Here is a 17,154-nt window from a genome sequence, read left to right on the forward strand (position 1 = left end):
GAAGAATTGAAATGTGCATGCACATACAGGTCTTTGGTGTTTAAAATGAGAAAATAAATAGAAACAAGGACGCATGTATAGTTTGTTGCTGTAATATTCTTTGATAAAATTAACAACAAAGAAAACAAATATGTTTTAATCAGTTTTCATGTAAATCAAAATGCAGAACTTTAAATTGACTGACCTGCGTCAAAATTGGACCAATCAAAGGTCACTGCGTCAACGAATGTAATATTGCTTATGCTCTACTCTTTCATCCTACCTGCTTGCATTTATAATACTCTTGTCTTTTACTGTGGCCAAGATTTCCAAATTCCAAACAAAACAAAGTTTTATATCATATAAAGCCATTATTGGAGCATTGATTAGTCTTCTGTTGTTTCTTTCTCTTTTTTTCATTAAATGCCTGTTTTCACAGTTGTAGGCTGTATTTTTGTTCAGTAGCACAGAACTGTGAAGTCCCATAGTTCACCCCTGGATATAGCTTCATATTTCGAATATTGATTATGTGGGCTGACCTTTAAACATGCTACCAATATGGATAATGAGCAAAGTGTGAATGACCCTCACATGAAAGTAAAAATTCTTCCAAATGCAGTGTTTAGTTTGGTTGCACTGTGAAGTAAAACATTGTGTCAGGTGTGCAGGCATGCTGTTTTACATTAAGATACTAAGATCCGAGTTGGAAGCAGGCTGCGCATTCACAAAAACACAGTGCAGCCCTCAACGCACCTGGATGTCTTCTTGTTTTAGATTATAATTGTTTTCAGTAATCTTGAGGATTATTGAGATAAATGTTCGAGCAAACACCAGCATTGACCTCAGCAGCAGAACTTGCTCAGAAATCACTGCAATCAGACTCATTTGCCTTTTCAAACTTCAAAATAATGGCAGACAAAGCTGTTTACAAGTTGTAGTAATAAACTACTTTTAAACTACTTTTTTTTTCAAAAATGTAACACATATATTACATATATTATATAGAGATTAACTGGCACTTACCCCATGACTGGAAAGGAGCCCAGCTTGCTAATTCCAGGATTTACTAATTTCCTCTAAACTCAATAAACTCACTCAGTTTGGAGACAGAGTTAATGTCTTTAGACAATGTGCAGTACCTGGACATCTGGCATTGTGAACAGCTGTCTCGGTGGCAGTGGATAGTAACCTTGTGTGTGTGTGTGTGTGTGTGTGTCTGTGTTACAGGATGGCCACATTGCTCTGCACCTGGCTGTGAGGAGGTGTCAGCTTGAGGTGGTAAAGTGCCTCCTCAGCCACCACTGTTATGTGGACCACCAAGATCGCCATGGCAACACACCATTGCACATTGCCTGTAAGGACGGCAACTTGCCGGTAGTCTCGCTGCTGTGTGCTGCTAAGGCCAACCTGGACATCCCAAACAAGGCAGGTTATTTTTGTTTGCCTTTACTGAAGACATAATGCCCCAGGGAACCTAACACCTGTTTTATTTCTAATTATGGTAATGTTGGTCTTGTGGACCGTACACACTTATGAATAGTTTGATAAATGACCAATGTATCCAAAATTCTCCCCCTTTGATGCTTTAATGAAGTTAAGCAGTCATCATTTTGGGCATTGCTTACATAAGCAATCACCATATTTCTCTCTTGTTGTTTTTCGTACTTAAGACTTAATGTGTAAAATAACACGCCAACTTTATTTCATACAGATATTTTAAATATTTCACTAAATTAGTTCTCTGGGACTTTTTATTGAGTTGTATGTGAACAACAACTGTAAACACATGATTATACAAATATACTTGTATCAAGCTATGGCAAATTAAATATTTTACATCTAATTAGTTTTTTCCTTCCACAACACAGGACTGCACACACAATAGGTCCTTTTATGAACACAACTATAATACTGATTCAGAGGTCACATTTGGGACAAAATTTCTGCATTTTTCTTCAATGATCTATGATTGAGAAGTAATTAATATGTAATTACACTACCAGTCAAACATTTATACATCTGATTGCTTTTTAATTTCTAGATAAGTTTTAATTAGCTTATGCTTAAATGTATCCATGTTGTTCCTAAGACAAATATAAATATTCCTACTAATGCCTATGGTATTTATGTCCAAAACAAAAAGTAAGAATTATTTAATCAATAACTTTTAAATAAGTAGTTTTTATTTGGGACTTTGGTGAAAATCAGAGCTGGAAATAGAGCCACAATCTTGTTAATGTGTTAATCTTGTTAACAATTACTTTGTTAATGTGATGTATTTTGGCCAGTCAGCTGTGTTATGACAAGGGCGGGCGGGGTCTAAATTTGGTCGAGACCCTTATTTCTGTCTAGTCTTTCCAGATGAACTATATCACATACTTGACATCTCCATTGTTATTCGTTGTTATAAAATGTCGAATTCCCCATGTACTATGTGGAGGAAAAAAAGATTGAGCACTTCTAAGAGTACACTTTTGACTGGTAGTGTGCACCATACCCTTTTTTACATCGACATTAACGGGGGGACATTTTAAGAGTTAACTAGACAGGATTGCCTAATTTGTCAGACTTATATTCCACATTTTGCATTTGCATGAATTTGTCTTACTTAACGCTTCAGTGGACCAGTTGAAGAAACAGACGTCTCCTCTACATTTAACCCTCCTTAAACTAAAGTTGCCATCTGTCCTTGCTAACTTTAAAATACCCTTGCTCTCTTAGCATTTGCTGCAGTTTTTCCCTTTATCACTTTAGCATTGATTTAAGACTTTAGATGTGTTGTGCTGATCTGTAGCGTGAATGTACTTTCTGTTCTATTGCCGTGTGTCGCAAGCTCATTGGAACTGGCACCTCCATTAGCCAGCAGGCAGAAGATGGATGCTGGCTCTCACTCGAAGCGTAACAGGCTGAGAGGAACAAACCGTTATGAATGCCGGGTTGCAGTATCCCGTCAGTGTTCCTTCTGAGCCGCAAACGGAAGCTGTCGTTCTTTATTTCCACTCCAGCTGTCTAGTTGGAAGTTCAGGAGTCTGAATTTCCTCAATGTTGTGCTGTATAAGCTGTTAATGATGATGTGTTGTATGGAATGTTGTAACTTTTGGAATCTGTTTTGTCTTTTTTGGATGGTCCTCTGAATGATTTACAGATGCTCAAATTATTATCAGAAATTATGAGAACTTCAAAAGCAGGATAGAGTTTAGAGTTCACGTTTACATTTAGGATTGTAATAGATGCAGTACTGCGCAGAAGGTCTACACAAGTGTGTAATTAACTGTTTTGCTGTTAAACTGTTTTGCTAATTTTGAATGTGTATGGAAGCCTGCTTTCACAGAGTAGGGAAAATGAAATTTTTATATATATATATATATATATATATATATATATATATATATATATATATATATATATATATATATATATATATATAAATACATTTCTTTCTAATTTCTCCTCAGTTTCAGGCAGCAGTATTCTTATTTAGACTTATGTCAAAAGCTTGACATTTCAAAATAGTGAATTACGTTCACTGTGTTTTGACTTAGAAAGTTGGAATAATGACTTGCATTGAAATAATATCCAGATTTTGACTTGATATGTGGAAATAACGAGTTATTACTCTTCAAGAAAGTAGCTACTTCAAACTTCAATTTGGTTCTGTTATGGGTGCTAAAAGGGAATTATTTCTATACAGTATATTGTCACTTCTTAATGTCCAAATAGGTTTTGCAAGAGAGTAACACATTAGTAAAGAAAACAAAGTTTTTGCTAATTTATGGCCTGGTTTACCACAGGTTTAATTTCTCTTCTTCTAGTTGTATTCTAGCCATTCCTTGGGTTTGTTCAGTTCCTTCATCATCACATCTGATTTAACTTATGGTTTAAGTTAATGAATGATTTATAAACTGAGTCAAATATTGGAGTTTAAGTGCAAATACTGGGCACTGCCTTAGTGAGAGTTTTGGGAATGAGTAAGGCAACATACTGACAGAGAACCAGCTTTAAATGTCATTTTTTTCAGGTGGCCTTTTTTCCCAGTATTGTATAGTGTTAAAAGTAAATAAGCAGGAAGTTAAGGATCTGTAAAATATCAACAGTGAACCATCCAATTTAAGTCTTAATGTTTCATCTTCTTTGTTGCAGTTTGGGAGAACATCTCTTCATGTGGCAGCAAGTAATGGGGCACTAGAGGTGGTGCGACATCTCTGCGTAGCTGGAGCCAACACAGAGGCTATCACTAATGTAAGTTACAGAGCAAGCGTAACAATGTAACTACAACCGTTCCAACATATCACTCCTTTTGCCTGATATACCAGACTATTTTTGCACCTGCTGATGAGAGAGAGCAAGAAAGAGAAAATTAGACCGTGTTGTTACCAATTTTGCTGAAGTTTAAAAATATTAGTTTCAAAATAGTTACCAAACAATTCTTAATACTGAGTAGTTCATTTCTGGATAATAAGGCTAGAATTTAAAGGGTTATATTGTGTGCAAGATTTATTTGTAGGGATGCATCTATATGGGTATTGAGGGCCAATGCAGAAATCATTTTTCATCTGCTGATGCATATAATCATGAAGTGTAGAACTATGACTAGATTCTCTAAGGTTACAAATATAGCAAACAGACTAAAATGCAGGTACTTTAGCACTGTCAACATCACAGAGACTCCACTTGGGTCTTGCCCAGCATTGATTTGCTCACTTCATCTTCAGCCTCACCCTGGCACCCCCCCATTAATTATCACACACTCTTGCAGCAAGGTCTGGATTCATTAACATTCTCATATATACCCATTTCAGTTTGGCTTTGTATTTGCAAAGTGTTACTGTATTCCTTAGCATTTCATAGCTGTTCTTTCCTGTTTTGTTTTTTCTGCGTTTTGGCCCTTGTTATTGGTTTTATAAGTATGGATTTGCCCGGATTGTACATGCTTGCTTGTGTGCTGCCCCTGTCTGTTGTGACTACAAGATTTGGATTGCCCTAGTAAAGCTCTTCTGCACATATACTCCGTCTGTACTCCTGACCGTTACAGTAACCTAGCATTGTCTAAACACTCTGCTGCTCCAAAGTTCAATAAATATATCAGTAAATACTGGAAATATTGGATCCAATCTAAGCATCTATTTAATACTTTTTTATTTAATGCAGTTATGTGCAGATACAGATATGAACCCAATGTATTTGCACTAAGCTTTCAATTGTCTCAAAACATTTGAAATGAATAGAATGTAGAAGTTACATTACAGTATGGCTGTGTTGGAGGAGGCACTGATCCAGCATTAACCTCAAAATAGTAATATTAATACTTATTATAGTACTGAAGGCAAAGTCTCAGTGGTGCACTTTAAAATCACTAATAATGTTGGTGATTTTAGATGGCAATTTTCTTTTGCAGTAGAACAATGGCAATGTTGAATATGTAGTTCAGGAGATGTGGAGGAGAAACCCTGCCCTGTCTTAACTGGTAGTATTAATAACACTCTCAATTTAAACATGTTCATTTATCACATGCGATGACTCAAATAGATGTTCCAGGAACATGTGCAGCCTATTACCTGAAATCCAGTCCCTGCATAAGTTTAAGAAATCAGGCTAAGTCAAAGGAAAACTCATTGACTCATGTGAAATTGGGTATTGAGTTTCTTTACATAACTTGCTTATAAAGGATTTCTGAAAGCAGTTCCTGTTCTCAAGCACTGAGAACTACCCAGTACCAGTCATACAGCGGAATAATGTCTGTGCAGATGCAAATGAGCGTGAAATCAATATGGGTCAAGGCAGTTGCGTTTGGCCTTTTGACTCCCTGCTTGCATTTGTGTAAGGGAGTATGCAGTGTATCCTTTGAGTATTGTGGACAAGTCTGTCTCTGGGGTGCGAATGATGCTGAAACTGCTTGTGCAATTTCCTTGTTCTTACATGTGTGGTTTGGTGTTGTATGTGCTCTGAGATGCACACTTGTTGTCTGTCTTACCACTACACATGTTTGTTTCGTTCTTCTTTTTTTTTTTTTTTTTTAAACTTCAGAATCCAAACACAATCCTGAGACATGATTTATAGTATAGACCTGTAAACATACAAGGACAGAGGCGTGCAAACGTACATTAGTAAATAAATAGAGAAAGTTGTATGAAAAACTTTGGAAACCTTCTGGTCAAATTACATTTTGTTAATTTTTTAAGTTGGCTTGACAAAGCTGTGGTTATGAAATACTACCTGATTGCTAAGGTGTTACTGGGCCATTGTTGTGGTATCTCAGGTCATTGCTAAACTGTCCTTAGGCCATTGTTATGGAATCCCAGGGGGTTGATATGCTGTTGCTGTGGGATGCAGGTGTGTGTGTGTTAGTATGTAATATCTATGAGGGGTAGTGTTTAACCTATTGTTTAGCCTATTGGGAAAAAACATATATAGAATGTGCCATACCTTTTGCACAGCCCACGTTTTACCTTTTATTTATTCTTTTATTCCCTAGTATGTTAAGTTCTGCAAATAAAAAGTAATTGCGCATTAGAATGTGCAAGAGTGTGTTATCCATAGATGTCAACTAATTTTTATTTTAAAAAATCAACAAACGTGTCATTTGACCATGGGCACCCACACTTTTGTATACAGTTGTAAATAACTAAGGTCAATGAAGAAAGAAATAAAAAAAAAAAGCAAAATAATGTGAGTACATCTAGAGTCATCAAACTCCCAAACAGTAGTATTGACAGATTAGTCAGGACATGACAAGATCTCAAAATGTTCAAAGTATGATTTCCAGTCTGATTTTTTTTTTTTATTCAGGTAAACTTAATTTCTTTCTTTAGCTTGTATTATTTGTTGTCATCCTAATATTGTCCTTTGTAATACTGATTTTCCAGAAGTCTACGATATGCAAATGACCCTCCAAACCATTTACTAACCATTATTTAATCATGTGCTGTGAGCAGACTGACCAATCAAAGCTTCAGATGAGTGTTTCTTTGGGTGTTTTGATGAATCCCCAGACCACAGTATAGTCACTTAGCTAGCCTGGAAAGAGTCCCTAAAGGAAAAGTCCTCAGGGAAATGTCCACCTCTGCCTGGGGCAGGAGACTACAGTGTGAGGGACTTCTGCCCTGCAACTACAGGGGTGTATCACACAAGTGGCCAGCCTGGGAACGTTGGTAGGCCAGAAAGGTTCTTGGCTACGATGGGCAGCCGGACACCAGAAGTCCAGACAGCCTCATAGTACATAGTGGTAAAAGCTGATAATGATGATAATGATGATAATAATAATAATAATAATAATAATACTTATTATTGTCGTAATACTAAGTTAAAATTAGTATTAATGATGATTTATTGATTGATTGATTGATTGATAGATTGATTGAAGTTCTGAAAGCCTTAAATAGGAATAAAACTCCCTCCAGAATGCTGTTGTTTAATTATACTGTAATCACCAAAGGCTCACTCCCTCTGTGTAGATTCATACTCTGCACAGGTGAAGGACAACAAATCCTTCAACTCTCACTACAGCAGCATTCCCAATCAATAACCCTCACTATCCCCACCCCCTGCCTGAATCACTCCAGCTTCACGGCACTCCCAGGACAACATACAGTCTCCTCTGTAAACCTACTGACTACAGAACTAGCATAAATCTATTCATTCTCCAAAAAAATGGTCTTTGGTGGCTCCCACGTTGCGTTTTGTGCCATTAATATTATATTATGGCAGATACATGCATGTGTTATGGGACACAGTGGGCTTTGGGTCAATAATTTATTTTCTGTGGCATCTTTATGGCCCCTATTTATGCACTGGCTACTGTGTGTCAAGGAATGATAGAAGCACTACATTTTTACTACCCTATTTTTATTACACTATTTAAGTTTACATTCTATAAAAGGTCCAAGTCTGCACATCTGACTTTTTATGAGATGTGAACTCTTGATGAAAACATGCAAGAAATATAAAGGATTTCCTTTCATCTTTCCACCAAAAAAGACAGTATACTTCAAAAGATGAAACAAATGAGATCATACAATCAGCAAGCATCCTGTTGTGTATACTTAAAATGAACCGTGTCTACATCTCAACACTGCTAGATGTAGAATGGTCTTCGCTGTTCCCCGTCAGTGAAATGCTAGCTGAACAGGCATTTCTTAGCTGATGTGACAGAACTGGCTTCTGTCTTTAGAAGTCTTTGATTAGCTGAATGAGATGTTAGATCTGGGTTGGAGTTGAAACCTACTGGATGATAAATTACCAGGAGCAGGATTGTTGGCCACTGTACTTAAAGGTCTCCTTTCCTACTTACAGACACAAATGTGGTATTGATTAGCTATACTATTGTATTAGAATCTTCAGTTTGAACCAAATTCATCCACGTTTAAAGTGAGATCATTAATGTCAAATTTCACAACTGAGGCTTCTAATAGTCAATGCTCACAGTTTGAATTATATATTTATTCATGTTTCGAGTTTCTGCCAAAGGACTGTAGATGGTCTGTAGTGTCTTATGTGCTTGCGCAATCTTTCTTTTTCAATAAAGTCAGCTGTAGCCTCGATGTGTCAGCACACCTTGAATGGAGGAGTCTCCCCAAATATGTTCCTCAACCTTGAGCTGTGAAGGCTCCTTCAATCTTTTGGAGGATTCTAGAAATCCACAAACAAAGACAGATATGTCTGAGACAGACAGGGGAGAAGGCGAGGAGTGAAAAATCAAGTAGGGTGGAAAGAAAAAGCTCAGAGCGAAGGAGTGAAAGTGGGGTAATGTGTTTGACATAATATGTGATCATGTTAGAAAGCACTCCTGCTGGCAAGAGGCCTTTTTGTTTAATCAAGCAATCATTAGACAAGAATCAAGAGACTGCAGTCCTTTCACCATTTGTGTTTTAACGGACTCTCAGCCCTTGAATGCATCTGCTGCCTTCTCCCCGACATGTTCATTAGTGTGTGTTAATGTGTTTGCGAATGCGAGAAAGGAAAAAAGACCAATTTGCAAATACTCCTCGGTCTATACAAAGTGGTTTTTACCATCGTAGGACAAAATTAAGATTCTTTCAATGTACTTAATACCCTTGACATTAGTGTTTTGTATAAGGATCAAAGCAAACCCTTGATAGTTGAGACTGAATGTGCTTTTGATTTGTATATGAATCAAACAAGCTGATGCTGATGGCTTCCATTACTTATTTAGCACATAATTAAGGGTGGGCAATAGGGCAAAATTATTGCATGATCCTTGAAAATGTTTATAAAACACAAGGTACATCATTATGCAAAAGTCAGAGATCCCCCTTCGTTTATTTAATTTCCAGGCAAATGCCTATTTAGTTTCTCTGTGTCAGGAAAAAAAAGAAATTATAGTTAACAGAAGCTCCAAAAATTAAATTGTTCCACTGTCCATTGTTCTGATAATACCATCTAACATGTCTTACATGGTTGTTAGGAGTTTTGATTTCTTTTTATCTTTTAACTTTTTTTTTTTTGCAGTTTTGGAAACTGCTGTTTTTCTACTTTTTTTCACTCCTTGACCATAAGGGGGCGTTATGCAAGTTCATTATTTTATATCTGGTCTTGTCAAAATATCTCCTGAAAAATGAATACCTGAATGTAATTGAATGGACTTTAAATAAATGAAGGGTAGCCTCTGACTTTTCCAAAGTGGTGTAATGAATTTTTATCGTTCATAGGCTCTCTGTAACTGATTGTCTGTCTTTTTCATAAGGCAGTTGTTCAGTGTTACTGATGTAGTGTTGATTCACTTGATAGTTGTGAAGTAATTTATTACAGTGATATTATTGTATTTACTATCTTTACTATTACTGTCCTAATATTTAACAGCTTCGCTCATAAACTCATTGTGTTGGTTTTGTATTTTTTTTAGACAAAGACTTACTATTACGCAGCCCAGTACCATCTTTACCCATGAAACGAAATCGCAATTATGGGCTTATGAACTGTGTTGCTGCATTTAACTTGATCATTTAGATTTTTTTTTGTGTGTGTGTGTTTAGAACACCTTCTACATTCAAATTTTGGCTGTTTGATTTCTCATGTTTAGCTCTGAGCAGAGACCACAGCTGTTTCCTTCTGTGTGCTTAGCAAATAAGCTTGTGGTCCCAGGTGTTGGCTGAAGGGGAGGAGGGTGGTTAGTGTGGGGATTTGTGGTTAACTGATTTCTTTTCCCCCCTGTCCCTGAAACGTTGTGTGTGTGTGTGTGTGTGTGTGTGTGTGTGTGTGTGTGTGTGTGTGTGTGTGTGTGTGTGTGTGTGTGTTTGTGGCATCTGTATTTATCCGTGTATGCTGACTGGGCCCGTGCTTTTTCTGTAAAGCTGGCTTATTCCCCCTCAGCATGTGGTCTTCCCAGCCACTCCCCATTACGATTTAGCATCCAATCAGCCTCATGTCCTGACCTCTATAAATCTACACAGTGTTCACTCTCACAACCCCCTTTTACATCTTATTTTCTCAAGAGATAAGCATTATGTCTATTAACACAACAAATGGCTCTGGCTAAATAGTGTGCATCTAACTGATCCTAAGGATTCCCATGCAGAATTATATTGCAGATCTAATTTTATTCATCTGATTCTGTCTTTCAGATGATCCTGTTCTGATTGACTCAGTTTAGGAGAATTAAATACACTCAATATAAGGAACCTGAGTGCTTACTTACAAAACATGTGCTCCCACAAACCATTCTTAGTCGGCTGTACTTCTTACCAGTAACTTGAAACGTTAGGCTACTCCATTCAGCGTCCTTCATGGTCTGGCCCTGGCATATTTTTGGAGTTTCTTCAACTTTACAGGCTATGTCATACTCTCAGGTCATCTCGCAGCAGTCTTTTCGCAATCCCACAGGCCCGAGACTTTCCTCTGTGGATGGCAGATCTTTCATTGTTGCAGCCCCTGAATCATGGAATTCGTTTTCCTAATTTCTTCAAGGTCATACTTGTATTTCCTTCTCTAAATCTTTTCTGCATCGGTACTCGAGTACTCATTCATGGTGCCAGTTTTTAAATACCAAAATCACTATTCAGGTATTCATTATGTCCATCACTGGAAGACAGATAAAATATACAGACCTCCAGTTCAGTCAAATAACAATTATTTCAACGATCCAATAAAATGTAGAGAGCTTGTTCGTGTTTTGCACGTAAATGTATTGTATTGCACTTTGCAGATACAAAACAGACGTATCTGAAAGTGAGCGCATTGCTAAGTCTATGCTGTTAAATTCCTATACTACGCATCTCTCCTTTCCTATGGTGGTTGTTTTTTTTGTTTTTTTTTAAGAGTATTGTAAAGAGACCTTGTGATCATGAAAGAGGCAAAAAAAAGTAAAATTTATATTTTAAAAAAGCATAAAAATATATCTATAATGTTTTCATATATATATATATATATATATATATATATATATATATATATATATATATATATATATGTATGTATGTATATGTGTGTGTACGTACATATACACTCTCTTTCTCTCTCTCTCTCCCTCTCTCTGCCTCCCTCTCTCTCCCTCCCTCTCTCTCTCTCTATCTCTCTCTCTCTCTCATTCTAGTGGTATCATCAGGGCTCTATCAGTGTGTGATGGAGTAGTAATTCAGAGCAGATAGAGCAGGCACGGCCATGTAATAGAGCTCTAGTTACCCAGCATTGCTCATCTGTCTGGCCATCTAGAGTCCTGCTTCGTTGCTTCCCTGCAGTTAATCTGTCTTTGTCATATTCTCTCCTTTTTTTTTTTTTTTTTTTTCTTTTTCATAGGATGGAAAGACAGCAGAGGATCTGGCAACCGCAGAGCAGCAAGAACATATAGCACTGTTGTTGGCCAAACTGAAAAAGGTTTGTTATCCATCCCCGTCAACAGTTGTAGAAGATTCATTATTGTGCCACAAGGAGTGTGAGACCCACTAGTTTGGACTGTGTATTTAATAGACAAGTTCTGTTTGTGGCATGTCTGTTAACTATAGTCTTCTTAAGAATTTCTTGGATTTAATGCAGATCTTATGTATAATTTGTTACTTATTGTCACAGTATTGACTTAAACAATACTGGCATTGTGTTTTTCTGCAATGTGCAAAGTAGCACGCTAACAAGCTGCAATGTTTTTGTTTGTTTTTGTTTTGTACTGTGTATTGTGTGCTTCAAGGTATTCATGCAGTCCAGCAAAAGTAAATTATTTTACAGTCTCCCCTGTTGTTGCTTATCCAGTGCATTTTTAATGTAGATAAATATATTAAATATACTCTTGCATTCGACTGTAGAACCATATTTGAAAGGTTCCTTTAAACAATTATATACCGCACGTCTTCTTTCATGGAGAAGAAACATTTAACATTCAGATGGTTCTTTGAGATGCCATGATTGTATAACCATTGGCTTTACTAAAGAACCCCTTTTTTTTAAAAGGATGTAGTATTAAATATTGTGTAACCCTAGTTTTGCAAGTTGTTACTTGTTTTTCATCAACTACATTCATGTTCTAATTGATAATATAAGATTAGAAAGAAGAATAAGATAAGATTAAACAAGATAAGGTACTTTTTTATTTATTTATTTTTTTTTGTAAGCGTGTCCCAAGTTGCTGACTAATGTGTAGCCACTGAGATGCATAAGCATCATTTTAGTTTGCATTAATTTGATTGGACTCCTCTGCCCTATCACTGCTCTCACCAACATCCCTTGACCTCTTGCCATTGGTTCATATTATGGCTTCCTCTTGTGTGATTGGCCTCCTTTCATTTGTGTACCTTCTCTGATTGATTCTCTATTGTCCCTAAGGACAACCACAAAGGCGGGTACATCCAGCAGTTGCGGCCCACTCAGATGCCTCAGCCACGGATCAAGCTGAAGCTGTTTGGCCACTCTGGGGCTGGAAAGAGCACACTGCTGGAGTCTCTGAAGTGTGGCATCTTGAGGAGCTTCTTCAGGCGTAGGAGACCCAGACTGACCAACCCTGTCAGACATCCAGCCTCTCCGGCCACCTCCAAACCTGCAGGTGAGGGCTAACCAGTACATTTCACTGTGCCACTGTGTTTATTAGTGTTAGTTTGTTGTCATTCATGGATGAGATTAATGATGGGCATTTAACCATTTTGTTAATTGGTTTTAGTTGAAAGCTATTTTCGGATGGGTCCATTAATTTACATTTGTTCATGTTTTGACTTGACACATCCATTTGAAGACTTCATCAACCCAAATGCAGCACTGCATTTTTTTCTACTATGCTTGTTGTTATGAATACTTGGTTTAGTTCAGTTGGCTGATGTCTGTGCGGATGTAATCCTGATAAGATGCATAAAACAACTAATTGTAACAGGGTCTGTTGAATATTCTAATCACCACACCTGCTAGCTTCGGTAAGCCAGTGTTTCTTAGCCCAGTCCTCTGGAGTCTCAGCTAGGCCACACTTTTGCTGTGTTCCAGTTCCCATCACACCTAAACCAAACATTCAAGAACTGAATACCTAATAAAAGGTTTGCTTTGGGGAGGGATACAGCAGAAATGTAGACCTTCTGGGGGTTCCATAGGGACTGGCTCAGGAAATACTACGGAAAACATTTCAGCACAGTGTTGATAGGAGAATGCAACAAAGACCGTTTGAAATCTAATAGCTTTGCAGTTGCAGTGTATGGTACTACACCACCTCCTGAGGATACCTGATTAGAGTTGAGAAGCTATGATGTAGTACAGCAGTGTTTCCTAATCTTAATCCTGGAGGACCTCCTCAATTTAGGCTTTTCCCTGCTCCAACTAACTCAGCTGAGTTCAGATAAGATTTTATAAATTAACTGAAGAGTTAAACTAGAAAAGCTAATGATCTATGCAGTGAATGGATGCTCAGAAACTGTGCAAGGGAACTGCATTATAGCAATCAGGTTTGTGAACTAAAAGCTTTCCAAGGTTAAAATATTAAAGAAAAAAACCCTTAACCCTGATCAGCCAAGATATATTTGATGTCCGAACTTTTCCTTTATAGATTTTCACGGGTGCCATGAGGCTAACATAGATAAAAAGTAATGGAAACCCACACCTGCCAGGTTAGCACAAATTAGTAAAATAAAATTAAGGCTCCAGGATGGCTGCTAATAGTATTTTTAGCTATACAGTGTATGTTTGTACATTTGTGTAGGTAACAGTATGTGACGCAGTGTTAGAAACCACATTCTCTTTGAGGTTACTCAGTACCTTGATGTGGTTTTGGGCAGTTTTGTGATGTAGGCTGCAGTTTGCACAGTGCTAACTGGTGGCTTAAGCTTCCTTTACCTGGAAATGCAGAACTGAAGCACCAAGTATATTCAGAACCCTTGATTTAACATGTTCTTAATGTAAATCACTAGAGCTTTTCCTGTTTTTGCTTCACACTCTGCATTTTCTCCCACAACATATTCACGTCAAAGACAGCATCTTAAAAGGAAGTGAAAATTTAAAAGAAAGAACTGGAGTTCTGTGGAAGGTGTCAAGCTTGCTAGACATATTCAGCACAGCGTGACTAACGCATTCTCCAAATCCACACACCAGGCGCGAAAATGGGAAAAAAAGGCTTTCTTTGGGCGACACCGTTGAGTGTTCCTCCCTGACTGCAAAAGAACTGCCAGCAATTTTACTGCTTCAAACATTAACACCTTTGAAATATCGATTGGTTCTGTAACATTTCGCAGCTATATAGCGAATGTCTTTCTTCTAGGATTGATTTGTCAGAACAGGGGTTTGTCTTTTTTCTGTAAATACTATTGTACTTTTAAAGCTAAGATCAAACTACCGTGTGAAGTTGTTGACCTAGGAACAGGTTTTGCTTTTCATAATCAAAAAGGGCTGTTTGATTGGAAATGTGCTCATGTTAAATGCATGTTTTATGTTGAGTCAAAAAATTCTGTCTATGCTGGCCCATCTCTATTTGATTGAAAGGTGTGGCATATAATTTTTGGAGTGTATTTGAGTCAATTCCTAGATAAGCCCCCTTATTCCAAGGCTCTTTGCTTATGGAGTTTGTGTAAGCAAGATTTTCAAGGTCCACCAAATGTTCTGTTAAATGTACGTAGCTCCCCCTTCTGATGATCAGTGGTTACTGCATGATTCCCTCATTTAGTCTTATTCCCAGAATAAGAGGGATTACTCCATGTTTATCAATGGATTAAAGAATCTGTAATGAATATTAAAGTATTAATAAAGGCAATTGAATTAAATAATCCTGTGATCTAATGTCTATGTGTGTGTGTGTGTGTGTGTGTGTGTGTGTGTGTGTGTATACACAGTCTCTGTGAGTATTTCTAATCTGTATCCAGGCTGTGAAAACGTGAGCGTGAGGAGCCGCAGTATGATGTTTGAGCCCAGTCTGACTAAAGGAGTTCTGGAGGTATTCACACCTGTCCACAATGCGCTGTCCCCGACCGATGACACTGCCACCAAGGCCATCGACATCCAGACATCCAGCGTCAATGGTCAGAGACTCTCTCTCTCATGGGAATGATACCTTCACCCGCCTCTTAACTCCAATATAGTCAATTAGCTAAAGCTGGGATTACACTTCACAATTTGTAGCCTGACTTTAACCTAGATTTGCCCCTTTAGACGCATTTTTCCACAATCTGAAGTGATTTTCCGGGTCAGGAGCTCTGTTAGGAAGCGGCTGATATTCTGGATTTCTAGTGCAGAGAGAGAATGAGTCAGTTTTAGACTTCCTATCTAGCTCTGGAGTCCTCAGATTTTATTTTTACCATGTTTGGTTTTTACACTTTAAAATGAGTCTTGTAGAGCGAGATAGTCAGCGATGTAATTTAATGAGTGACTCACAGTAGCCAGTAAGAGAGAGTTAGGAAAAAGGAAAAAGAGACATGTATGTATGTCATGTGCAGTAGCCCATACATGTAGAGGAACTGCTTGTTGAACACAGTACCTCTGCAATTTCAAGATAGCTGTCAGTTGGTACTAAACTACTCTCTAGCTCTCACTGTGATATCAGCATTTCTCAACTGCATGTTCATCCCCATGTGTTTATCTGTAGTTTGCATTTTCACTGCACGTCTGTTATGTATAAACCACGTGGTTTATGACCCTGCATGAAATACTAATACCTATAAAATGGACAATATTAGCTATACATGCATATACATACAGCCATCTTAATACTTGGATTGTGTCCACAACTTTGTCCATGCTCTGTTGTATACAACATTTGGTTCAAACTATGACTTTAACTTTCATTCATCTTTATAAAGACAAATTTGCTTTTCCTTGCTTTTTACCCAAGAGACTAAATACAAATATTTATATCTTCCTTTCTGAAATAATTTAAGTGCTCTCAGTTGTTTAAAAGACAGAGTTTAGCTATTGCTATCACCCTGAAATATTTATTGATATTTATTCAGTGTTTTTATTATTCATCCGTCATGACTAAGTTATCAGCATTAATAATTCTCTGTTGTGTTGTTTGAGAAGAATTAAAATGAGAATTTGGAAGGTCATTATTAAATGGAATTTTGGGTTTTATTTTATGAAAAGTGCAGACTTTTAATGAATATTTTGTGTGCCTGTTTGTGCACTAGGTGTGGGGGACTTTAGTGTATGGGAGTTTTCCGGTAATCCAGTGTATCACTGCACTTACGACTACTTTGCGGCCAACGACAGCACAGCCATCCACCTGGTTTTGTTCAGCCTGGAGGAGCCATACGAGACTCAGCTCAGCCACATCACCTTCTGGCTCAACTGCCTCAAAGCCCTCACTCTGCCTGAGGACAACATTGGTGAGTGTGTGGGTGTGTGTGTTGGTGTAGTCTGTTATGTCAGTGTGGAAGCTCTTACTGTGGGTCTTTCTTAACCCTTAGACATCAAGAATAATAACTGTAGTTTTGCTATGCTATTTAAACATAATTACATAATTTCATACTTAACTGTGTAGTTATGTAATGAATTACATTGAAAATTAGGGCTGTAAAAGTAAACTTGTCGTATTATTAACACCACTACATAAAGCGCAGCTGCACGCATATGTCTGTATGATAGAATCCACAATTGTAGCCTTTTCATTCACGTACAGCTTCTAAAATCCTTTTGAAGCAATAGTGTGCAGGAGAGCTGTGGGTCAGTCAAATAGCAGTAAACTGACAAAAGCTGTAGTAAAGTGGAATATTACAGTTTTCCTTACAAGCCAGCACTGTAACAAGAATCCATAAGCTATAAAATGAGTGATAG

The 17,154-nt window shown here is 37.5% G+C and overlaps 1 protein-coding gene across 1 annotated transcript in view; it reads left to right on the top strand.

The window, feature by feature from the left end:
- Positions 1-17,154, top strand: part of dapk1 (death-associated protein kinase 1) — a 93,921-nt gene that overhangs the window by 64,514 nt on the left and 12,253 nt on the right. Inside the window, exons 16-21 of the mRNA XM_017695527.2 lie at positions 1,207-1,404; positions 4,120-4,218; positions 11,728-11,805; positions 12,745-12,961; positions 15,219-15,404; positions 16,509-16,706. Of these exons, the coding sequence (XP_017551016.1) occupies positions 1,207-1,404; positions 4,120-4,218; positions 11,728-11,805; positions 12,745-12,961; positions 15,219-15,404; positions 16,509-16,706 (976 nt within the window). The remainder of the gene's footprint in view (positions 1-1,206; positions 1,405-4,119; positions 4,219-11,727; positions 11,806-12,744; positions 12,962-15,218; positions 15,405-16,508; positions 16,707-17,154) is intronic.

This window comes from Pygocentrus nattereri, chromosome 20 (genome assembly GCF_015220715.1).
Source record: "Pygocentrus nattereri isolate fPygNat1 chromosome 20, fPygNat1.pri, whole genome shotgun sequence".
NCBI classification, from domain to species: domain Eukaryota; kingdom Metazoa; phylum Chordata; class Actinopteri; order Characiformes; family Serrasalmidae; genus Pygocentrus; species Pygocentrus nattereri.